The 25,857-nt window shown below is 48.1% G+C and overlaps 1 protein-coding gene and 1 long non-coding RNA gene across 5 annotated transcripts in view; one reads left to right on the top strand and one right to left on the bottom strand.

Moving 5' to 3' along the window:
* ULK4 (unc-51 like kinase 4) overlaps positions 1 to 25,857 on the top strand; it is a 487,767-nt gene extending 461,910 nt beyond the window's left edge. For all 4 annotated transcript variants that reach the window (XM_070455485.1, XM_070455483.1, XM_070455484.1 and 1 more), the window contains 2 exons: positions 24,237 to 24,322; positions 25,684 to 25,857. In XM_070455485.1, coding sequence (XP_070311586.1) covers positions 24,237 to 24,322; positions 25,684 to 25,747 — 150 coding nt within the window. In that variant the 3' untranslated portion in view covers positions 25,748 to 25,857. The remainder of the gene's footprint in view (positions 1 to 24,236; positions 24,323 to 25,683) is intronic.
* LOC139031211 (uncharacterized) lies at positions 7,431 to 15,731 on the bottom strand. Its single transcript, XR_011483616.1, has 2 exons — positions 15,101 to 15,731; positions 7,431 to 9,144 (listed from the first exon to the last, which is right to left on the bottom strand). It is a non-coding gene; the product is annotated as an uncharacterized lncRNA (long non-coding RNA).

Genomic DNA, 25,857 nt, shown 5'->3' with positions numbered 1-25,857 from the left:
GGTACTAGTCGCTGTGTTACCGGCAAATCACAGAAAGCCCGGAGCACTGTGTAAGCAGGGAGGGCGGGTGTTGCGTCTCCTGGAAGGGCGCTCAGAGGTGCACATGCACTCCCTGAGGCTCTGCTTGCTCCTCTGGCAGCTGCCCTCCTTCCGTGAGCTGCTTTCTTGGGCTGTAGACAGTGTGTTAAAAAGCAAAGGCTTCACTTTGCCGATGAAGGTTCGGATAGTCAAAGCTATGGTATTTCCAGTAGTCATGTACAGATGTGACAGTTAGACCATAAAGAAGGTAGGGCACAGAAGAATCGATGCTTTCAAACTCTGGTGCTGGAGAAGACCTTGAGAGTCCCTTGGACTGCAAGGAGATCAAACCAGTCAATCCTAAAGGAAATCAAACCTGAATATTCACTGGAAGGACTGATGCTGAAGCTGCAATACTTTGGTCATCTGATGTGAAGAGCCAACCCATTGGCAAAGACCCTGATGCTGGGAAAGATTGAGGGCAGGAGGAGAAGGGGACGACAGAGGATGAGTGGTTGGATGGCATCACCAAGTCAAAGGACATGAGTTTGAGATGGTAAGGGACAGGGAGACCTGACGTGTTGCAGTCCATGAGGTCTTGAAGAGTCAGACACAGTTAGCGACTGAATAACAACAAAAAATCAGGGCATTTCTGCAGTACCGACCCTCCACGGTATCTTCAAGTCCTGCCCAGGGCTCTGAGAAGGAACCTTTCCAAGAAGCTCCCAGCAGACTTGCCCTAAAGTCTCAGTGAGCAGACTATGCCACTGGCTCAGCCATCCAGAAACCACCTCCTGTTCTCCAAGGGCTCAGTTAGGAAGGAAAGAAAACAAAAGCTGGGTTGTTTATGATCACACACACTGCATTTCATTTTTTTTTTTCCTTTCCTTTCGTGAAATTGCTTGAATTTAAATTTTCCCACAGAACTATGTGCAGAGAATAACCAGACTCAGACTGGATTTTAGTATGATTCTTATCTTTGTCGAGGAACTCGCTGTGTTCCTATGGGTCTTTCCGCACCCACCTCAGACTCAAGCACCCTGAAGGCATAGGACCCTCACCTCAGTCACCTTGTGTTACACCGGCTTATGGGACCAAGAGCCAAAAGAAGGTCCAGTTCAGTTTAAGAAAACAAGGCTCGTACTCTCTGCCCTCAAGTGTCCCCACATGTAGCCCTAATAAATAACAAGATTCACTGGACCAAACTTTATGAGCAAACACGACTTTGGCTCCAGTGCAGGACTTTGCTGATGACTCTCCTTGTTCATATATTTGGACTCCAGCAAATGTCAGTATCATCCTACAAAGGTTTGAGGCTCTTCCTGGGATGATTTGGTTAAGAGAAAAACTCTGATTTCATGAGACCCAGATCTCTAGTCAGAAGACCAGCTCTCTATCTGGAGATGCTCAGACCCCCAGAGAGCTCTGGCATCTGAGGGGTGAACGGAGAGTCTGAAATGTGCCCCCCACCAGCCACAGCTCTGTGCCGTGTTCTCTGCAGAGTGAAATTGCACAAGCACCTGTCACCCCACAGGGACCCCAGCTGATCTTACTTGTTTCTGAATTTTGGATGGAGAAAAATCAGTAGGAAGATAAGCATCATACACACAGCCAAAGTCACACCTCAGGGGCAGAGAGTGGAGGAGGCCATGTCGTCTTTTCTCTTCACATCGTTTTGATTCTCGAGCCAGCGGGAAATCGTAGCCCTCTCTTCACCATTTAGTCCCCCTTTGCTTCCTTCCACCAAGTGAAACGGGAACCATTGCTTCCTACCTGATGGTCCCTAACTCCTTTCCTTAGCCTTTCTCCGCCCCTGGCCTTGCCGGGGCAGTGACCCTCCTCACTCCCCTCGGGTGCAGCCCTCACCCTGACCTTTTGGTGTCCCCTGGAGATGCTGACCAGGCTCCACTGTGAGCTCCTCGGATGTTCAGGGAGCCCTTGTACCTCGGCCTCTGCCAGCTTCTGTGGGCAGTTTGCACCAGCGGTGAATAGGGGCGTTAACAGGACGGGATCGCTGCACCCTTCCCGAGACATACAGTCCAGGCCTTGCCGTCTTGGGCGCTAGAGAGACGCAGCTGGATAAAGATGCTGAACGTCCCTGGGGAGCAGTGTGGACTCTGCCTCCCGGATACCTGACCCTCCCAGAGTGAAGGTCTTCAGAGGGGGCCGAAGGAACGAGGCGGGGAGAGCTGGTGTGGAGAGAGACAGTGGCCCCGAGGGTGAGAGGGCCTCCGCGTGGAGTAGAAGGAAGATGCCCTGCCCTGTGGTTTGGGCGGGAAGCCATGCCCCACACCTGCGCTCCTGCCCTGCTGTGAGTGGACACTCGGGACCACCGCTCTTGACCTGGCCCCAGCTGCCCTGCCTCCTTAACTGTGGCTGAGGCCACAGCCTCAGGTGCTGCCGAGGGCCTGCCTCCTCTCCTGAAGGTCTGGACAGGCCTTGGAGCTACACCCGAGTGGGACCCTCCACTGCTCATCACAGCTCAGCCTGCCAGCTGCCCCTGCTCACTGTCCCGTCCGCTTCCCCCTCAACTTAGGGCAGGCTCACATGTAGAAATGCAACTTCCCTGGGGCTAGCATGTGAATTTCCGGCCACATCCAGGCTCGGGGACTTCCCTCTCTGAGCTGCACTCACTGCCTCCAAAAAGCCAAGATGAAAACAGTGCCCACCTCAGAGGGTTATTCAAGGATTCAAGAAGATAGCGTATGAAAGACCTTCACAGATGCACCGATCTGTTATCTTTCTAAAGGAAATTGTTCCACACCTATCTCTGAAGACAGTATCCGGTTCAGTGTGGCATGTCAGTCCATCCATCAAAACAAGGTCTCAGAAAAGCCCTTCTTTCCCTAGTTATTGGCAAAACGAGTTCAGCTTTGAGGCCATTTCAGGTTCAAATTTCAGTTGATGAATACGGAGTGAACATTCTCTTGCAGGCCTGTTTTCCAGTCTCCGAACTCTCCGCTCTGGGGGCAGCCAGCGCAGTCACTGTTCTGGCCATCCCTGCAGCGGTCCCTGTGGAGGAACGTGTTGGCTGTCCCCCTTCTGCGCCTTCTACACAAATAGCAGCTGACTCCACACACCCCGCCTTTCTTTCCTGCCCCCCTCCTCGGTTGTTTCTTCTTTGCCAGAGGGGGTGGAAACAATATTTTGCCATAGTTTTCATTTGTATTCTGCTTCCTGTAAGAGAGAATAAGCACAGCTTCCTGTCTAAAAGCCATGTAAGTTTGCTTTCTTGTGACCTATGTTTTCATATGTTTTGCCTGTTCTTTAGAAGTTAACCCTATTTTTACTGATTTCTTGGAGCTCTTTATTAGGGAAGGGAGCCCTTCGTGAAAGGTGTCGCAACTATTCTCCCAGTTTATCAGTTTTTACCTTTTGATTCTGTTCATATCAGTGGCTTCCATGCAGAATTTGATTTTATGTAGTCAAATTTGTGTCAAGATTGGATAAAAAATGAGGACAAAGTGCTCTTCAGCTCTGACCTTCCAGGGAGTTTGTCTCAAGCCTTTATTCTTTTTTTTTTTTTTTTTTCCATTTATTTTTATTAGTTGGAGGCTAATTACTTCACAACATTTCAGTGGGTTTTGTCATACATTGACATGAATTAGCCATGGAGTTACATGTATTCCCCATCCCAATCCCCCCTCCCACCTCCCTCTCCACCCAGTTCCTCTGGATCTTCCCAGTGCACCAGGCCCGAGCACTTGTCTCATGCATCCAACCTGGGCTGGTGATCTGTTTCACCATAGATAATATACATGCTGTTCTTTCGAAACATCCCACCCTCACCTTCTCCCACAGAGTCCAAAAGTCTGTTTTGTACATCTGTGTCTCTTTTTCTGTTTTGCATATAGGGTTATCATTACCATCTTTCTAAATTCCATATATATGTGTTAGTATACTGTAATGGTCTTTATCTTTCTGGCTTACTTCGCTCTGTATAATGGGCTCCAGTTTCATCCATCTCATTAGAACTGATTCAAATGAATTCTTTTTAACGGCTGAGTAATATTCCATGGTGTATATGTACCACAGCTTCCTCATCCATTCGTCTGCTGATGGGCATCTAGGTTGCTTCCATGTCCTGGCTATTATAAACAGTGCTGCGATGAACACTGGGGTGCACATATCTCTTTCAGATCTGGTTTCCTCAGTGTGTATGCCCAGAAGTGGGATTGCTGGGTCATATGGCAGTTCTATTTCCAGCTTTTTAAGGAATCTCCACACTGTTCTCCATAGCGGCTGTACTAGTTTGCATTCCCACCAACAGTGTAAGAGGGTTCTCTTTTCTCCACACCCTCTCCAGCATTTATTGCCTGTAGACTTTTGGATAGCAGCCATCCTGACTGGCTGGTGTAATGGTACCTCATTGTGGTTTTGATTTGCATTTCTCTGATAATGAGTGATGTTGAGCATCTTTTCATGTGTCTGTTAGCCATCTGTATGTCTTCTTTGGAGAAATGTCTGTTTAGTTCTTTGGCCCATTTTTTGATTGGGTCATTTATTTTTATGGAACTGAGCTTCAGGAGTTGTCAAGCCTTTATTCTTTCTCTGCCCCCTAATCTCCCCTGTCAGCCAAGGGAAGGTGCAGGGGATGATGGGGCTTTGACCTGGGCTGGTCCACAGAAGCAAGGGAAAAGTCCAAAGCTTTGAGCCTTGCCTCGGGCCAGGTGGATAATACAGATGAGAACCTGAAGTGAAGGGCTGGCTCACTGGTCAGGTCATTGGAACACAGGGATTCCCTGGAGTTGTAGGAAGGGCTTCTTGGGTCCTCTTGGGGTTGGTTAAGCATTCCAAGCCTGCTCCACGTTTATCATCACCAGACATCTGTAGGAATATGAGAGGATGCTGCTAGTCAGTGAGCTGGAGCCCACACAGTGTGGGCAGCCACTGGGGGAGGGTCTGCTCTTCACAGATAGCTTTTCTGTCTCACCTTCTCCCCCAGATGCTAAGCCGGGCCCTCATTACATGTTCTCTCATTGTGGAATCCTGGACTCAGTGGCTGGGAAAGGGGCTGGTTCTGTCCTTCCTGCATTGGTGTTGCTTCCTGAATACAGTCGTGGCAAAGCCCCCAGCCAGCAAGGACAGCTGGCTACCCACTTGCTCTGCTGGTAGGCTGGTGGTTGAGCAACTGGGTCAGTCTTGGTCCGAGGACACAGCAGAGCCTCTTGCTTCCTGGGCAGATGGCATCTCCACGGACACCGCCAGTGTTACAAACAGTTCAGAACAGGTTTGCCAGCACTGAGTTGTTCTCTCTGGAGCTTTTCAACATCTGATGGATGCGCCAACTTGTCCAAACTAGTAGCCGGAAGCTTTGCTCTCAATGCCATTCTTGCTTCTTCCCCACCCTTCCTCTCTCCGCCCCTTGGCCATCCCCTTAAAGCCGGTTTCTAATCTTTCTTTGAAAAGAGTATTTCTCCAAAGAAATATCTTTTCCCTCCACTAGACACTCCTGCAGCAAGAGAAGATGAACAGGAGGCTTTGATCTTGTAGGCATTCTTTTTAAGTTTGATCTTTTGATCTCATGTTTTGTTTCTGTGTACTTAATGGTTTGCTTCAAAATCGCCTAAATATCAGGTCAAAGAAGACAAATGCTTTTCAAAGGCAGAAGCCATGCCCCTGCTTTATTGTCACCCCAGACAAAGTGCTATTAAATTGTCCTTTGCAGCCTGTAGATTGTCTCTGCCCTGGCAGGAGGTGAAGGGAGGGGAGTCACCAACCTCATGACCCCAAAGGCCAGATAGCAGATACAGGGCAGGCACTCTGCTCTGTCACATCACTGTCCTAGCAGCCTTCATAGGAAGTAGTAGATAAGTTCTTCTTGCAGGGCATTCACCGAGCACCACATGCTGTGCCGTGGGCCCGTGTCTTTCTCTTGAGGGTCATGGGTTGACCTACTCACCCTATTTCGGCCCACTGGGATATGGGTATGGGCCTCCGAGCCAGTTTAGTGGGCAGTGCAGGGCACAGATGTCTCAGGCATTTCCACACAGAGCTATTACAAGCTTCCCATAAAGAATCCACCTGCCAATGCGAGTTTGATCCCTAGATTGGGAAGATCCCCTGGAGGAGAGCATGGCAACCCACTCCAGTGTTCTTGCCTGGAGAATCCCATGGACAGAGGACCTGGCAGGCTACAGTCTGTGGGGTCACAAAGAGTCAGATATAACGGAGCAACTAGCACTTTCACTTTCACATATATATGTACAGTTTAGCATTGTACCGCTTCTGTCTGTGTGGTTTATCATGTCAATCAAGCCTCAGTAAAGCTGTTAAAAATTAATATGTGCAGACAGAATGAAAGTGATAGAGAAAAAAGATGTAGAAAAAAGCTTGAAAAAAAAATGTGTAAAAGTCCTATATCAATTAGGTAAAACTTGCGTGTGGCTAACCATAGATGTTAAAAAAAATTAGAAAGATGGTTATTCTACAAACTAAGAATTATTACAATAATTTTTGCTGTTGTTTTAATAATATAAAATGAGTAAATAGGAGACAAAAATACACTCTATTCTCAGATTTTTGTCATTTTTATGGACTTAAATTTCAGTTTTCTAAGGTTTATAATGACTTCCTCAGAAATATAAACTTTATGTGCCATAATCTCTTCGTGTATTAAATGGGAACTTGAATAGCCTTTCATTCATAGAATGAGCTAATTTGTTTCTAAGCTCTGAGAACAGCAGTACTGAGCATGGAGTAAATGCACCGTATGTGTTCACTCCTGCCATGACCAGCTTCAGAGCATTGATTCCTCCACCTCTGTATACTCAGAGACAAACAACAAAAGCTAGAAAAGAGATGATGGAGGGAAGGGAAAGGGCTCAAGATCTGTATTTGCACTTCTGACTCCCAGGACTCAAGAGCTCACACAAGTGTGGAGCAATTCTTTGGGTTCAGTGGGAAGAGGAGTGGACAGGTTGGGTTGGGAGCCCTCATGGGCTTGCTCCAAGGTCATGGGCCCTCGGCTGGGTGCAATGTGATGAGGACAGTGAGTACCTCACCTGAATGTCCAGCCTTGGCCCTCAGACCCTCTCCTGGTTGGGGTTTGTATCCTCCCCATCTGACTGCCTCATCCTCACCTCTTTCTCTGACACCCCCCCCCCCCCCCCCCCACACACACACCTCTTTGAGGAGGTAGTTTTTTGTGTATTACAGATGAGTTTTTATCTAAATGACCTTCTGGCTTCTGCGTTTGCTAAGAACCTGATCTCTGATTATCCTGGGCTGCTTACAGTGATGCATTTATGTGTGTTTATTCTAATGTATATGTATATTCCCACGAGTTCAGAAAAGTCTGTAGTTTTCACACATAACAGTTCAAACTAGAGGTAGTGTCATCACACAGTAGTGAGGTTAGAAAAAAGATGGGCCCCTGAAAGGTCAAGGAATTTCTCTGACACCCTTTCAACTACAGTTATGTTGAAGAACTTGACTCCACACTTCTATTTATTAAGTCATTTAATGTTACAGGAAACTGTAACATCTAACGCTTCCCATCTGAATAACTTTAAGAGGCAAGGAGATTGTACTATTTAAAGGAATCCTATGAAGATCCAGTATGTAGGTATTCTGTGAAGGCATTTGTCAGAAAGTTGCATTTCCTTGAAACAGTCCCAGAATCCCCATCATCTTAACTCATGTTTCATGATCATGAACCAGAGCATCTCATCAAGGTAACAATGGATCATGGTGCCATTTTTGTCATGGAGTGAAACGGGTTGTGGCTTCATAATAGCCCTAAAGTAAGGGGGCTTACATTCTCCTAAAGCTGTCTCATCTGGATATTAAAAGACCGCATTTGCAGAGGACCATCAGTTCCTAGGATTTTCTGGAGAACGACATGTTGAGTGACATGTAAAATTCCTACAGCCCATGGTCTTTATTCATGGATTTGCATTGAAATTATTAGTTAAGCTAATAGAGGAGGATGGACTTATCCATTTCTTGGAATGATGATCAAATGATCATACTCTTAATACAGAATAAGAACATCATGCCCATCTCGCATTTTTTCCCAGAATCTCAAACTTTTCCAAAAATCACACAAAACTAATTTCAGAGGAATGTGATCAAGCTTGCTTAATTTAAATTCTCACTCATGTTGGTCTTATGGGAAAAAAAGAAGTACCTGTGACAGTCAAGTGCCAGCCTGGTCTGGATATAACACCTCTCCCCTAGGTGGATGAGTCAGTGTAACTGGTGAGCAATTGGTCCAGAAAGCCGCTTAGGGGCTGGCCTCTGTGAACTGCATACGAGGTCTTGCTCCTGGACTGGCAGCAGCTACAGGCAAACTCTTTGCTTCCTGGAGCCACGTCCAGGGATGGTGGCATGTGGGGCTTCGGGGATGCTCCGCTGGCACTGCCCTGCGTTAGGAAGCCTTGCAGGGAGGAGCCTGCAGCCCAAGTGCATTCTGGGTGGGATGCATCCCAGTGATGTCCACAGACCCAGGTACTGCAGAGGAAGGACATCATGTTCTACAACAAAGGTTGGTCCAGGACCAGTTTTGTATGTTTTTAAAAAAAGTGCAGTAACCTCCTGAGTTTCTTCAGGCATCCCAGTATAGCATGAGAAGGCAGCATGATCTACCTCAGCCAGGATCCAAAAGCCAGGGTTTCTCAGCCCCAGTGCTGTTGACACTTGAGTCAGATGATTCTTTATGGCAGGGCGGTCCTGTGCACTGCTTTCTGGCCTCTACCCACCAGATGCCCAGCAATCCCCCCACCCCCGCGGGCAACAACAAAAATTTCTCCCAAGGTTGCCAGATGCCCTCTGGGGGACAGATCACCCCCCACGTAGACACTGACGGGAAGGAATGGACGGCGCCAGGGAGCTCTTGAGTCAGTCGCAGCGGCAGCAGTGTGACTCCTGCCCTCCAGCCTTGGGTGATCTTGTAGACAGCTCAGCTCACACCCCTGACCTGGTCCCTTCATTCCCCTCAGTGTCTCTTGATGGTTGAAGTCAGGGGCTCTGAGTCAGGTAGACCGAGGCTAGCCACCTGGCCTCTTGGATGGGCAGTTTCCTCCTCTGTGGAATGGGAGGCGCCACAGGACGCCTGTTGCTCTGAGGTCCGTCATGGTCATGCAGGTGAAGGACTTCTCACACCGACTGTTGTCAAGTTAGGACCTAAAAGTCATGCGGAAGTGACTGTGTTAAGTACATGGACTTACTGCCATTTTGCCATCTGTTGTGTTCACCATTTCAGGATAAGGGACTCATATCTAAGATTAATTTATCTGGTTTTGTCTTTTAAAAACAAAACTTTTATTATAGTTTTAATTTTTATTGGAGCATAGTTGCGTTGTGACATTCTTTTGTTTTCTGCTGTAAAACAGAGTGAATCAGTATACATGTGTCCCCTCTTTTGGGGGTTTCCTTCGGGTTTAGGTCAACCAGAGCATTGAGTGGAGTTCCCTGTGGTATACCGTAGGTTCTCACTAGTGAAGGTTAGTGTTTAAAACCTTAATTGCCCCGCCCCCCCCACATGAACACCCACATTCCCTCACACACCTGGCACACTCGCTTCTCAGAAGGTGCCGAGGCAGCGCCACCCTCCTGTGGGCAGCGCCATGTCTCTGGCAGAGCGGGCTCTGGAGAGAGTGGTCCTGGGGACCAGGGGCACAGGGGCGCACTTGGGGAAAGGGGGGCAGTGCTTCAGTTAGCGGGGGCAGGAGCTACTCTCCTCCTCTCCACAGAAAGTTTCCCCTTTCTCCTTCTTGCTTTATTTTCCTGCCTCTGCCCAGCAAAAACCTCCTTAGGATACTTCTCCCTCTGAACCAGGGTCCATAAAGCACTTTAAGTCATGAAATCCCCACCTCATCTGAGAGCCCCGAAGGGGTTTCTCTCGGGAGATGCTCTGGCTTCCGAGAGGTGTGACCTTGTCCTCAGTTCCCTTAAGCAAGATGGGGACAAAAAGGTCCAGCCTTTGTCCAACCACCTGCTCCTGAGAACTGCCCCGTGTTCGCTCGCCTGAGTTGAGGGTGGAGGGGTCTCTTGGTCTCAGAGCTTGGGGACCCGACTCCGCCAGGCCCTCTCTGTCCCCCGTCTGCTCTACAGAGAAGCGTGGGAGAGTCGGAGGCTTTTCTGGACCACCTCCCCCCACTGGAGACTCCCTGGGACCCAGGCTCTGAGTCCCTGTGAAAGTGCCCAGGGTGGCCCAGAAGGAGGCCACGTGATGAGCGGTCACCCCTCCCTTGAGTCCAGGACCCCAACCCTGTCCTGTCACCAGCCCCAGCTCCCCCACCTCCACCGGGGGGCCCACGAGGATGAGGGCGGCGCCGGCCAGAGGTCAGCCTGCCAAACCCTCTTGTAGCAGAACATCCCGGCTCTTTGATGTTGCCCCGGAAGCCTCTGAGACCTGGCTTCAGTTAATTTTATCCCAAGGCAAGTTGGACGCTTCTCCTGGAAGTTGTTCCTGCACGTACCACCTCCGCCTGGCTCTGTGTGCTCCCATGGGGTTGCCCAGAGTGGGGAGTGTCCGGGTCAGTGGACTTGTCCTGGGAGCCCCCACTACCGCCACACACACGCACACTGTCTCACACGTGCGCACACACCCTCCCTCCTATCACCGCTGTGCTGTGTAGAATGGATGCTTTGGGCTCAGCCAACAGCTGACCTGTCTCTCTGAGGTGGAAATCTAGGAACTTCACCAGCTCTCCCCCCACTTGTGGGGCCAGCCTTTCTCAGGAGGCCTCACAGAGAACCACGGCGGTCTGGCCTGCCCAAGGGGAGGGTGAGATCTCAGCGGAGCGGTCATTTGTGAAATGCGTCCAAAGGGACTGTTTGATCACGGCCGTCCGTGAACGTAACAGCCACAGGGGAGTTTTCAGCTGTCCCCCAGTCACTGTCTGGCCTAAATGTGGACTAATTGGTGCCTGATGGTTTTAATCATATCAGCCAAATGTGCTGTAATTTTCCTTCCCATTTCATTTTCCTCCCAGTTTTCTCCATGTGAGGAAGTGCCAGCAGCCCCTGCTGTTTCCTTAGAGAGTCCCAGAGCAGAAGGGAACGTTCGGAGGACAAGGACGCAGGAGAGGATGTGAAGTGGACTCTTCCTCAGCTCAGGTGTCTCCACAAGTCAGGCTGACCGCATCTGCCTTGTTCTGCCGCCTGTCGAGGATGCTGCTGGGGTGACGGAGTCCCCCGCAAAGCAGGGTGCTCCCCGAGGCCGCACTCTTGCTGCCCGCGGCTGCTGCTCTGCCCAGGCCCCGAGCGCACCCCCCACCTGCCTTGCCGGCTGCCTTGTCCCTCGGGCCCTGAGGCCCTCTGTCCACCTCGACACAAACCCCAACTCGATGCCTCTGGAACTGTTAGTCGTGGCTGCCCTGAGGGCCTGGGGGTACAAGGTACTCGGCCCAACCTCATGACTCCCCTAAATCTCCTTTTATCCTTGTGAATGCGGTGGGTTCCCGGGAGCCAAGGGGTTCCCGCTCAGCACAGCCTGTAACTGTAAGCAGAACTTACAGCCAGCTGTGACCAACTGGCCCTCCCCGGTTTATGACATGTGTTTTAGGAAAAGGTCAAAGACGTCACGCATTTAGGTGACAGTTTCATCCTGTGTTTAAAAAGTGCTCACTTACCAAAAAATGAAACGCTCATCTACTAAGTCTGTTTACAAGCTGGCTAGTGATAGTAGTTTATCCCCCTCAATGCTCTGAGGATTACTGTGTAGTAATCCATATTCCCCGTTTTCATATCTAGCTCTCCAGACCTGCCCTGTCCTCCTCCTCTTGGAAAAGTCTCTGAATTGCTTTCTTTCTTTTCTAAAAAAATGTTATTATTTTCTTTTTATGATTTTTTGGCTGCGCTGGGTCCTTGTTGCTATGTGTGGCCTTTCTCTAGTTGCAGCGAGCGGCGGGGGTCACTCTCTAGTTGCGCTGCGTGAGCGTCTCATTGCGATCGCTTCTCGTTGTGGAGCGTGGTTTCTTGGGCACATGGGCTTCAGCAGTTGTGGTACACGGGCTTGGCTGCCTCGATGCATGTGGGATCTTCCTGGAACAGGGATCGAACCCATGTCCTCTGCATTGGCAGGTGCATTCTTAACCAGTGGACCACCAAGGAAGTCCCAAGAATGAGTTCTTTTTTCTAAATATTTATTTATGACTGTAGCCTGCCTGGCTTCTCTGTCCATGGGATTCACCAGGCAAGAATACTGGAGCAGGGTGCCATTTCTTTCTCCAGGAGATCTTCCCAACCCAGGGATTGAACCCAGGTCTCCCACATTGCAGGCAGATTCTTTACCATCTGAATCGCCAGGGAAGTCATGAATTGCTTTATTTCTGATAGAATCTCAAGGGCTCTGTTTCTATAGAATGAAGTCCAGGGTGCAGACTTCCCTCTCATTCCCCTCAAAAGGGTCTGTGGGTCGCTGGTCCCCTCCACCTTCACCTGGACCGTTTCTGCAGCCCCTCCTCACTAGCTCCCTGCTTCCAGAGGGTCCCTGTTTCTAGCAGGTCCCTCCTTCTTCTGCCTCCAGGTCCCCACCAGGGTCCTTCCCACCTCGGGACCCATGTGACTGGTCGTCTTGCCCACTGGCAGAAAACGAGTCCCCAGATTCTTGTGTCTGGTTCTTTCTTACTGCTGCATCCTCAGGCATCATCTCCTGTGTCCCGCCCACCCAGCCACCCCCCGCCACACTTTCTCCTCTCCCCTTCCCCCTTCTTGATTCTCCTTGACACCCACCACTGTCTCAGAGTGTCCTGTCTGCTTGCTTAATTGAAGTGTATTTGATTTACAGTGTTTCAGGCGTACAGCAAAAAGAGATTCAGTTATACATGTGTGTATGTACATATGAAAAGTGAAAGTGTTAGTTGCTCAGTTGTGTCCGACTCTTTGCGACCCCATGGACTGGAGCCCGCCAGGCTTCTCTGTCCATGGGATTCTCCAGGCAAGAATACTTCTCCAGGGGATCTTCCTGACCCAGGAACTGAACCTGGATCTTCCACATTGCAGGCAGATTTTTTACCGTCTGAGCCACCAGCAAAGCCCATATATATACATACATACATATTCTTTTTCAAATTCTCTTCCATTATAGGTTATTACACAGTATTCAATATAGTTCCCTGTGCTATGCAGTAGATCCTTGTTGTTTATCCAGTATATGTAACATTATATGTGTTATCCATTATCCATTATATGTGTCTCTCTCTGTGTTAAATTCCCGATTAATCCCTTCCTGCACTTTCCCCTTTGGTAACCATAAATTTGTTTTCTATGCTTGTGACTATTTCTGTTTTATAAGTAAGTTCATTTGTATCATTTTTTTAGACTCCACATATAAGAGATCCCATATGATATTTGTCTGGCTTACTTCACTTAGTGTGATCAGCTACAGGTCCATCCATGGTGCTGCAGATAGCATTGTCTCATCCCATTTTATGACGAATATTCCACTGTGTTTACCACATCTTCTTTGTCCATTCGTCTGTTGATGGAAATTGAGGTTGCTCCCCTGTCTTGGCTGTTGTGAATGGTGCTGCCGTGAACACTGGGGTGGATGTCTGCCCAGGAGTGGGATTGGAGGATCATATGGTAACTCGGTCTTTAGTTTTTGAAGGAGACTGTTTACTGTTTCGCTGTGTTCTTCACGGTGGCAGCTCTGCCTTGACACATACCCAGCTGTGTCCCCAGAATCTCACCAGGGCCTGGCACGTAGCAGGGGCTCAGGACACGCCGTCCGCCTGAGCACAGAATCACGCTCATGTTCCTCGGACCTTTCTGCTGCAGGAGGCTCCACATGTGCTCAGCTCATGTCAGACTGTGCTTTCTGTTCTGCCCACCTCTCACCAGACTCGAGGACCTTGGGATTAAGGTTTATAACACTGGAGACTTCATGCTTACCATGGCCCCCCCATGGTCATTTTGTAGAATCATAGTCACGTTCCACACATTGTTATAGTCTCTGCTTTTTTACCTAACATTCCAGGGTGCACGTTCTCCTGATTGTTCTTATTTATGATGGCTGGATCGCAACAGAGCAGTTTAGGGGCTGACTGGGTCCTCACACGGTGGAGTGAGGATTGGGGGAAGAAGGAAATTGGGGGGCCTATTAAGTCTTATTGATCTGCTGTCATTCACTTTGCAACATGCCCCCCCCCTCCCATTTTTCCTGCCATCCAATAGGAGGTTCAGAGAAAGGGCTGGAAACAGGCACTCATTAAGTCACTTCTGCCTACTCCTTCCCCACCTCAAAGCCCTCCCATTAACACACAGACACACACACACCACCCCACACCGTACACTCAGGGACTGCACCATCAAATGGACTCCCTCAGTGTGACCCCATGGAGCATTCCTAAGGATCAGCTGAGATTCATTTGGGTCAAGTACAAATAGTGTCTACTCAAATGGTTCCTCACTTCTTATGACCCTCGTTCTCCCACCTCATAACCAGTCACAGGACGGTTCCTACCTGGCGAGTTTTCTCTCATGAGGAACTGACTCCTACCATGCCCCAGCGCCACCGCCTCTGACACTTGTTCTCCTGGGTTCGTGTGGGGAGAATGGTGTCCTGATCCTGTGTCTCACCAGAACTTTCTTTGGGCCAACCTATTTAGTTAATTCTTTTACCCACAAGAAGTCCACAATCCGGCCTATTTGCCAATTAAAACGGACTTTTCCTCACTTATTTTGGACCTAGGCTGTTGTAGTTAGTTGAATTGGGTTTAAAAGTTTTCCCAAACCAGCTATATTGCATTCAACATTTTCAACTTACTGGATTTAATGGCCAGAAACTGATGTAATTATGACCAGTTTCCCAGCAATAAGGGCATTTTTACTGCCCTGGAGAGAGCTGAGAGAATTGGCTGGCCCACAACGAAAGGGGGTAGGTATAGATAATTTTCTTCTAGAAAACAGTCATGTCTTAAGTGGTGAAAAAGAGAAACATTCAAGTCCTCAGCCTGCCATCTTCACAGGCTCTGGGCTTAGCAGGTGCCCACAGGTACAGACGGGAGTCTGGAGGGGAGAATGGAGGTGTCAGGCCAGATTGGGGAGCCTACAGATCTCAGAGGAGGAGTGTCTCGACTTCCTTGAGCTCATCCCCTGATGACTAGCCCCACTCGGAAGGAGCCTCACTTACTTGTATTGAGGAATTGACGTAACATTTCTGAGCATACTCCAAGAAAGACGCAGAGGCCACGAGGCAGCCGAAGGCCGCGTGTGAGAATCACTCCCTTGTGCTCCAGGTGCGCTCAGCATCTTATGCAAGACGCGGGGCACACGGGCCCAGGAACAGAGCAGCGAGTCTTCCCGTAGTCTTGCTTTAGACGTGGATGTGCAGGGCAGTTCAAGAAACGTCTGAAACGACCCAGAATGAGTGTGCAACAGCAGGTGGAAAGCTGGGAGGGACTGCCAGACCCCACCACACTGACCAGGGCTCCTCGCAGATTCCATCCTGGTGTCTGAAGGCCAGGGGATAGCATGTCTTGATGTGCAGGCGGTAGACAGACATGGCTTTGAAGTAACCTAAAAACCTTTGTGCTCCAAGAGGAGACAAAGTATATGTTAAAAGTACAAAATAAAGGGGCTCGATGGAGAGGTTTGTTTTTGAAACTGAAACCCTCTGAAGTGCAGTTGTCAGAGTTTCCTGCTTGTTCAGACTGGTGTCTGTGAGATCTGAAGGCCACGGAACTAGAATAACCCTCCCACATGTGCAGTGTGCGGAGCACCTGGGCCACGCGCTCGTCGGCTCCGCCTGCTGGGTTTCGTCTAGTCTGTCTGGGTTGCCCGGGCCTGTCTAGAAGAACTCATGAATAAGAAAATAAGGTTAACTTGGCTTCACTTTGCCCCACACATTCAGTCCCAGTGGAGAGACAGACATGTTTTATTTCCCAGTGGTAACAGAGGCCCGCGGCCTGCCCATGCCTGCGTCCCTTGCGGCCACGGAGCTCCACACCTGAAACCGCATCCAGGCAGGGAAGCTGCGCCCGAGCTTTTACGAGCTGCATGAGGGCGATGCTGTGAGTCAGATCTACGAGCGTCAGTTCACGCTGTATCACCAAGATACAGGTGAAGTGCGTTCTGACTTGCACGTGTTTTAAGGACTGTGCTCAGGAAGGTGGGCAGCAGGCCGGGCTTTGTCACCTGGTGGCCACTCGGCCCGGGTGAGCCGCTGTCCCCTCAGCTGCCCGCACACCGAGGAGGTTGCCACTTCAGGCTCCTGCCGTTACCCGGGGCCAGAGATGGCTTCTTGTGTTGGTTTGCATTTGGGAAGCTGAAATCCAGGAAGGAAGCCGGTACAAACTGTCCTGGAGGGTGGGTGTGCTAAGAAAAGAAGGAAAAAAAAAAAAAGCCCCTACCTTACAATTTGTGAGCCTGGTGGGGAACATGAGGGATGATTCTGTGGGCTACAAGCCTCTCCTTTTGGTGTTTTGGTTACACCAAGTGATTCCTGAATGCTCTCTGACACAACTCATGTTCCAGGGACTGTAGCAGAAGGTTGAATAAAGTAGGGTGTTTACCCAAAGTCCATCATCTGCTTGTTTATGTACTCTCAATTAAACTGACATGGGGAATTGTCTTTCCAAGTTGATCTTCATTCTAAACTCAGATTCACAACTTTTTAATGATCTTTCCCTTTAAGATCCCATGTTTTGAATGGATGCCTGTCTGTCAGGTGAATTGCACGTATTTAGTACATTCATGCTTCCACTCTGATTGATTTTAGCCGTCCAGTTACCAGTCAGACATCTCAGCAGCAGGAGGAATGTGAGGCAGGCCTCCTTTGTTTGCAGGAAGTGAACACCAGCCATTTGACGTTTCAAAATAAAATCTACTCTCTGCTATAGAACATCATTGCAAAATAAAATTGTTTCCTTGTCTTGGCTAATGGGCATTAACCAACTTCTAATGAAAATAACTAACTACAGGAGGAAGGTATTGTGTTGACACTCTTTGCAGTGTCCTCTTGCAGTACTGATTTTCTTAGAGTCACTGCATTGCTCGCTCTTGACTACAGTGATCAGACCCATGAGAAGTTGTCTAGCAGCTGCTCAGCCATGAATTCAGCATCTCCGTGGACAAGCGTCACTTTTCCCTCTGCCTCACTGAGTATGGGTCTTAGTGTGCCCAGAACGTGGGCTAAGGTGGCTCGGGAGAGAACGAGGTAGGATGACCTCCAAGCAGACCCACGATTCACTTTTAACAAAGTTTAAGTACTGAGAACATAGAAGGTTAAAGGCCACACTGTCTGATAAAGGCAGCGGAATGTTTAAACGAAGGTTGGTGCCCGTCGTAATGGGGCATCCCTGAGAGCTCATCATCATTTATAACCTGTGGTGGCCGAAGAGAAAACCAAGCTCTGGGGGAAAGGAATCACTCATTCCTATATAAGTACTGCTTGCTAACCAATTGCACCACTGGAGCTTTGGAATCACTCATTCCTAAGCCACTTCAAATCCTAACATTTATTATAAGTTTGAGCCAGACATCCTGGAATGTGAAGTCAAGTGGGCCTTAGAAAGCATCACTACGAACAAAGCTAGTGGAGGTGATGGAATTCCAGTTGAGCTCTTTCAAATCTTGAAAGATGATGCTGTGAAAGTGCTGCACTCAATATGCCAGCAAATTTGGAAAACTCAGCAGTGGCCACAGGACTGGAAAAGGTCAGTTTTCATTCCAGTCCCGAAAAAAGGCAATCCCAAAGAATGCTCAAACTACCACACAATCACACTCATCTCACACACTAGTAAAGTAATGCTCAAAATTCTCCAAGCCAGGCTTCAGCAACACGTGAACTGTGAACTTCCAGATGTACAAGGTGGTTTTAGAAAAGGCAGAGGAACCAGAGATCAAATTGCCAACATCTGCTGGATCATCGAAAAAGCAAGAGAGTTCCAGAAAAACATCTATTTCTGCTTTACTGACTATGCCAAAGCCTTTGACTGTGTGGATCACAATAAACGCTGGGCTGGAAGAAGCACAAGCTGGAATCAAGATTGCCAGAAGAAATATCAATAACCTCAGATGCAGATGACACCACCCTTATGGCAGAAAGTGAAGAACTAAAGAGCCTCTTGATGAAAGTGAAAGAGGAGAGTGAAAAACCTGACTTGAAACTCAACATTCAAAAAATCAAGATCATGGTACTGGTCCCATCACTTTATAGCAAATAGTGGACAAACAATGGAAAGAGTGAGAGACTTATTTTTTGGGGCTCCAAAATCACTGCAGATGGTGATTGCAGCCATGAGATTCCAAGCTTGCTCCTTGGAAGGAAGTTATGACCAACTTAGACAGCATATTAAAAAGCAGAGACATTGCCAACAAAGGTCTGTCTAGTCAGGGCTATCGTTTCTCCAGTGGTCATGTATGGATGTGAGAGTTGGACTGTGAAGAAAGCTGAGTGCCAAAGAATTGATGCTTTTGAACTATAGTGTTGGAGAGTCCCTTGGACTGCAAGGAGATCCAGTCAGTCCATCCTAAAGGAGATCAGTCCTGGGTGTTCATTGGAAGGACTGATGCTGAAGCTGAAATGCCAATACTTTGGCCACCTCATGAGAAGAGTTGACTCATTGGAAAAGACCCTGATGCTGGGAGGGATTGGGGGCAGGAGGAGAAGGGGATGACAGAGGATGAGATGGCTGGATGGCATCACCGACTCGATGGGCATGAGTTTGAGTAAACTCCGGGAGTTGGTGATGGACAGGGAAGCCTGGCGTGCTGCGATTCATGGGGCCGCAAAGAGTCGGACATGACTGAGCGACTGAACTGAACTGACTAATTATAGGAAATTGGTATCATATGACAAAATAATTTAGCAAGGCAAATTAAAATTCTTATCTTTTCAAAAAGTATCCAGACTCATCTTTACTGGCATCTCATTCTGAAAATCCAGTCAGACCTGTGTACCTAGTAAGGCATGAAGGCTTTCCTAGTTGTTTTTCCATTTTTCTATTGAAAGACATCTCAGTTCCTTTTTCTTTTTAGTGATTTTGAATAAAGTTGCTACAAACTTTGCACACAGGTTTTCATTTCTCTTGCGTAAATACCCAAGAGTACAACTGCTGGATTGTATAGTAAAACTGTGTTCAGTTTTATGCAGATCACCAAACTCTCTTCCATGATGGTTGTACCATTTTGCAATCGTGCAGCCATGAATGAGAGTTTTTGTTACTCTGCATCCCGACTAGCATTGATCACTGTCAGTTTTTATGAATTTAGGTGTGTAGTGGTATACACTGCAGTTTAAATTTGCATCTCCCTGGTGACAGCTGATACCAGGTATCATTTCACATGTCCATTTGTCATCTGTAATACCCTCGGTGATGGAGTGTCTATGCAGATTTTCTGCCCGTTTATAAAGTTCTCTTTTTGAACTTTAAGAATTCCTTTTACATGTTCTGGATAAAAGTCCTTTATCAGATATGTAATTTGCAAATATTTTCTCCTAATCTTATGGCTTCCCTAGTGGCTCAGAGGGTAAAGTGTCTACCTGCAATGTGGGACACCCAGGTCTGATCCCTGGGTCGGGAAGATCCCCTGGAGAAGGAAATGGCAACCAACTCCAGTACTCTTGCCTGGAGAATCCCATGGACGGAGAAGCCTGGTGGGCTACAGTCCATGGGGTTGCAGAGAGTTGGACACGACTGAGCGACTTCACTTTCACTTTGCTTTCTCTTAGTCTGTGCGTTGTCTTAGGGGCCTCCCCACTGGCTCATCAGTAAGGCAGCCGTGCAGGAGACACAGGACCCCCGGGCTCAGTCCCTGATTTGGGAAGATCCCCTGGAGGAGGGCACGGCAGCCCACTCCAGTATCCTTGCCTGGAGAGTCCCATGGACGGGGGGCCTGGTGGGCTACGGTCCATGGGGTCGCAGAGAGTCAGACGCGACGGGAGCAGCTGAGCAGAGCGCAGCACGTGTGCTCTCGTACCAATCTCCTAGAGAGAGCAAAGGCTTTTTAAATTTGTTTATTTTTTTAAATCAAAGTGTATTTGATTTACCATATTGTGTTGGTTTCAGATATACAGCAAAGTGACTCAGTTGTACGTGTATATATCTGTATTTATTCTTTTCCATTATAGTGTATTTCAAGATACTAAGTATAGTTCCCTGTGCTATACAATAGGACCTAGTTGGTTATCCATTCTCTATATACCAGTTTGTATCTGCGAATCCCACACTCCTAATTTATCCCACCCCCACCCCTCCTGCCCCCTTTGCTAACCATGTAAGTTTGTTTTCTTTCATTTGTATCTTTTTTTTTAAGATTCTACATATAAGAAACATCATATGATATTATCTTTGTCTGTCTGGCTTACCTCACTTAGTATGACCATCTCTAGGTCCATTCATTTTGCTGCAAATGGCACTATTTCATTCTTTTTATGGCTAAATAAAATTCCATTGTAGATATATAAAGACCAAAGTTTTGTAAACACTGAAAAAGTCCACTTTGTCAATGTTTTTCTTTCCGGGATTGTGATTTTGTGTTGTATTTGAAAACTCATCAGCAAACCCAAGGTCATATATGTATTCTCCTGTATTTTTTCAAGAAGTTTTTTTCTTTGTTTATTTTACATTTTACATTCAGATCCATGATCCATTTTGAATCATTTCTATCTTGGGCCATGCCACACAGCTTATGGAATTGTAGCTCCAACCAAGGGTTGAACCCAGACCCTCAGCAGTGAAAGCTTGTAGTCCTAACCACTGGACCACCAGGGAAGTGGTGAAATAAATAAATAAATAAATAAATAAATAAATAAATATCAAATAAAATGATATTTTATTTGAGATGTAAGATAAGTGCCTAGGGTCAGGTTTTTACATAGAGGTGTCCATTTGTTCCAGCATCATTTGTTGAAAAATGTTCCCCCATTCACTTTACCTTTGTACACTTGTCAAAACTTTGATATTATTTGTGTGGGTCTGTAAAAAATCCTGCTAGGATTATGATAGGAATTGCATTAAACCTGTATTTTGGGGAAATCAATATATGTACTATATTGAGTCTTCTAATTTATGAACATAGTAAATATATCCATTTATTTCATTAAAAAAAATTTTATCAGCATTTTGTAGGTTTTAACATACAGATCCTGATATTTTGTTAGTTATACCTTTGAAATTTGTCAGAACTTGCATTATGACAGTATATTTTGAAGACTACATGTACATTTGAAAAAAACGTATATTCTGCAGTTGTTAAATGATTTTTTCTTTATATGTCTATAAGGTCAGGTTTGTTAATCTTGTTGTGTAAAACATCCATATCCCTTCTGATTTTCATGTGCATGTTACTGGGAGAGATTGAAAAGTATGCCACCATAATTATGGGTTTGTCTAATTCTCACTTTGGTTCTGTCATTTCTTTAAACATATTTTGAGGCTGTTATTAGGTACATTTAGAATTTAGACTTGGTATATCTTCCTGATTAGTTGATCTTTTTATAAATATATGTCTCTCTTTATTCTTAGTTATAATTATTGGCTTAAAGCTGACTTTGATATTATTATAACTACACCAGCTTTCTTTGGTTACAATTTGTCTGACATACCTTTTTTCATTCTTAAAATTTCAGTTGTTTTTTGCTTTTGTATTTAAGGTATGTTGGTATGCATCACATGGTCACATTTTATTTTGGTTATATCCAGTCTAAAAATGTTAGTCTTTTATTTGTAGCACTTCATATATTACACTTAATATAGATGTTGATATATTTGGGCCTACATTTATGACATTACTCTTGATTTCTGCTCTTTTTTTCCTTCTGTCTTTGGGTTTGTTTTGCTCTTTTTCTAGTTTCTTAACGTGAATGCCTGGATTATTGACTTGAGACCTCCCTTTTTTTTTATGTTAAGTATTCAGTACCATAAAGTTCTCTTTAAGCACCACTTTAGCTGCACCCCCCCAGACTTTGATATATTGTATAGACATCTTTCAGCTCAGGATACTTTCTAATTTTCCTTGGGATGTCCTCTTTGATCCTTGGACTATTTAAGAGAGTGTTGTTTAATTTCCAAGTGACTGGAAATACTTTTGTTATTTTTGTTATTTACCCTAACCCTCTAACCCTAACCAACTCATGTCCATTGAGTCGATGATGCCATCCAACCCTCTCATCCTGTCACCCCCTTCTCCTCCTACCCTGAATCTCTCCCAGCATCAGGGTCCAACAAGTCAGCTCTCCGCATAAGGTGGCCAAAGTATTGGAGCTTTAGCTTTCTTGAGCTCTTCCTTGTCACCTCCCTAACACTTTCTGGTTCCCTGGGTCTTTCATTTTCTGTCTGGCCACTGACTACTCACTTCCACACTTGTCATGTCTGGGCCAAACACTGGGAGAACAGAGAGGGGAGTTTTGGCTGATGGCTCCTGTTGCTGCCACCGCAGAACTGCCTGCTGCCTGGGGTGGAAGAGAACCAAGGGAAAGGAAAGGGGCTTTCATCTGCACTCTTGGAGCTTTGGGACATTTCCTTTCCCCTTCCTGAAGCCTGGCTTCTCCTGGAGCCCTCTGCTCTGCCCCAGTGCTCACCTCCAGGGTTTGGGTGTGTTGAGTTCAAGGCGGGCTCTACCCGAGGGAAAGAAGCAATGGTGCTTTGGCCTCAGTGTCCTTCCCGACTGCTGGTGCTGTTAGCTTCCTTGCGATCTCAAAGAGCTGCTCTGTGTGTTCTCTTCAGGTTTTAAATGGACAAGAAGAGTGGCATGTGTTTTCTCTGTCTTTACCAGAATTAGAACCTCTGATTGATATTAAAAACTTTATTTTCTAATTAACTCATCTTTATAGGTGGGATAACAGTTGATGTTGCTAGTAAGAGTTTAGGTAAGCAGCCAGATTGCATAGTTTAATTCTCTTGGCTTTATTTATGCTTGCCTTTATGTCAGCTGCACATGATGCTATTTTGGTCTCTTCCTTCGATCACATAGTTTTCACCGTAGGTTTCTATTTGCACTTTCCAAGTAGCCTCGTGAGGAAACGTACCCTTGCTATTTCTTTGTGAGTGGGGCTCAGCCTCTTACACGACTGTGTGGCAGGGTTAGTCAGGGCAGCAGGTTCAGATGTACCTCACCTGAACCGTACGAGGCACAGTTTTGAGAAAAATTAGATGGGGATCCTTGCTGAAGATCCTTTCTGGCTAAGTTTGTGCTTGCTTCTCTTCAGAACTGCTGAACCACAGTAGCCTTCTGAACTCATCAAGCTGGGTGTAATTTCAGAACGGATTTGCACGTAGCTCTTTTGAGATGCAAATCTTTGCAGAAATTACACCTGATGCAGTTGCGCTGGCAGCTGGTGTCTACACTCAGGAAGTGGGACAGGATCTCCACGGAGGCTCAGACTCATTCACATGCAACTCAGAGGCCACATGAAGGTCTAATTACCCCTGTGACCTTCCCGTCTGCATCTGTGATTGGTTAAGAAGTGGAGAGATGATACTGCAGCCCTGGTTGCTATGGTCAGGTAGGAAGGCAGAAGAACAGTGGGGGCAGCCGAGGTCAGCCTGGTTCCAGCCTCAGGTGGGATGACGGTCCAGCTCCCTGTGCTGCCGTCGCGGCCCCTTATCTCACCCAGCCTCCATTAGCTCATCCATAAAGCACAGTGCGCGCTTCCCTTGTGAGGGGAGGCTACTGAGGGAGGCGTGAGAAAATGCACAGGAAACTGCAGTCTGCTGAAATGTGAAGTGCCACCCAAGTGTTTATTAGAAAATATTTGAAGAATAACAGATAAAAATAGATGAATGATGAATCAAGAGAAACAAGTCTAATACTAGAGCCAGGGTTCATTCCCTTCCAGCCCTGAGGGTTTAGGATTCTGCCCGTGGTGCTGCAGGCTCAAGGGTGCCCGAGTGTGTCTCCTGTTTCTCCAGGAAGGTGGCAAAGGCACACGTGCCAGGGCACCCGGGCAGGGGTGTTGCCCTGGTGTGGCTGTTAGTGCCGCTTCCTTCTCCCAGCCCCCTGAGATCGCCGGGAACCCAGAGTCACCCTTCTGTAGGAAAGAGGTAGTGTTGGGCTTGGGACGCAAGGGCCAGCACGGTTGTAGAACCAACGGCTGGCAAGTTTGTTCCCCCATGATTTGCCTTCCCTGAAGTGTTCAGGCTCCCAGAACACACAGCCTCCTAAGGGGCCGACAGGAGGCACCCCATCCTGACCTGGCCCCTGTCCAACTCTGTGGTCAGCAGCACCCCGGGGCTCACTGCCCAGTTACAGGGGAAGCCTGAGACTCAGGGTGCCCAGCGAACAGGTCGTGGGTCAGCTGACTGCTCTCCTCTCCTCCCTTGCAGATCACCTCCAACGAGAAGCACCTGGAGAGTCTCAAGAGCGCAGGGAGCCTCCTTCGGGCTCTGGAGGGGCTGGCCCCGGCCGGGGGGTGAGTAGGCTTGGCAAACACTCCCCCATTTCTTTTTCCTCTGCTCCTTGTTTCCCCTACACACCAGGGACCATCACCCTCCCACCTGACACTGCCCACTGCGCCCTTCCACCCAGGCCCCACCTGCTGAGGGGTGCAAGACATGAGGTGGTGCCAAGCATTTCCGGGTGGTTTGTCTTCAAATTCACTAGGTTCTATGGAATCTGCTTCCTGGTGTTTTGAGTATTGTATTATTGTAAGAAAGCATGTGGTTGAGGTACTGGGGAGACAGTGATTCTGTGGAGAAGGCTCAGCTCCAACCAGCACTGCTGCATTAATCCTGGACTGGGTCAGGGTCAATCTCCTGGCCTCCCCCAGCTCTCTTACTTGTGCTTTCTGTGAGCTGAGGGGAAGGACAGGCTGACCTTGATGGGAGGGGCTCTTCTTGCCTGGGGGCCCCTGTGGTGTAAGGTGTGGACAGTGGCTCCTGGGCCAGATGGGTCCATCCCCAGGGATGGCAGCATCCTCAGCCCCGATGGGGCCCTGACAGGCGGGTTGTCTCCCTGGCTGGTCACTGGCAGCCGGCGCCACTCTGGCAGGTGGGATGGGCTCATGGCTCCACCAGAGTAGCTTGGCCTGAGCCAGGAGCAGGACGAGTTCCAGAGAGACCCCTGATGTGCAGAGCAGGAATACGTGGCCCCATCCCCCTGCACCCCACCTCTTCTTTGCAGCCCCCAGTCCCATTACTAGGAAGCAGCTCTACTACCGTGTAGTTGGGAGTGTGCCGCCAGCTAATTTTACACTTCAGGGTGCTCTGCCACATGCCATTCTCTCCTCTGGCGACACAAGTGTATGTCTCAGACAATCTGCTCCAGTAACAAAGAGTCCGCTTTAAGGTCTTAATTGCACATCTGCACCTATGAGAATGAGAAATCCAGAGTTGCTGGCTGATTGGCCAGGAAGGGGCACCATGGAGCGTCTGGGATCTCTGCTGGTTGGCACAAGTTAGCTGCAGGCTGGCGCCAGGCAGGCTCCTTGTGGGCTCTGGGCTGACAGGCTCTGGCTGCCGTCTGCCTGACTCGCCCTCGCAGCTCGGCTTTGGTGCATCTGTCCAAAGCAGCTCAGACGCCAAGTGGTGGCAGGGCCAGGAGCTCAGGCGTAGCTTAGGGGGCTTGCTATGGTGGGACTGTGGGCTTTGGGGTCCTCACCTCCCACTCCTAGAGCCTGGGGATTCTGTCTGTGCTTCTCAAAATGATGCTCAGGGCAGCTTAAGGAAGCAGCTGGTCCATCAGGTACTTGGGTGAAAAGGAGGCCAGCCCCTTTGGAAGATGGGGGCATTTAACCCTGGAAATACCTAATGTTTACTTTGGTTTTTCTCACAGGTCATCAGCCAACAGCGCAGTGGCATCCTTGGCCCTGGAGATCCTCCAAGCTGCTGGACGCTAGGCAAGAAGGCACTCAGCACAGCCTCTCTGCGGTCCCTACCCCCGGCTGCACACACTCCACAGGTCACCCACAGCTCTGTGTGGGTCCAATAAAGTCAGCTGAATCCAGAA

Source organism: Odocoileus virginianus, chromosome 26 (assembly GCF_023699985.2).
Source record: "Odocoileus virginianus isolate 20LAN1187 ecotype Illinois chromosome 26, Ovbor_1.2, whole genome shotgun sequence".
Lineage (NCBI taxonomy): Eukaryota > Metazoa > Chordata > Mammalia > Artiodactyla > Cervidae > Odocoileus > Odocoileus virginianus.
The sequence above is the reverse complement of the archived record's forward strand: the minus strand, read 5'-3'. Positions and strand labels throughout refer to the sequence as shown.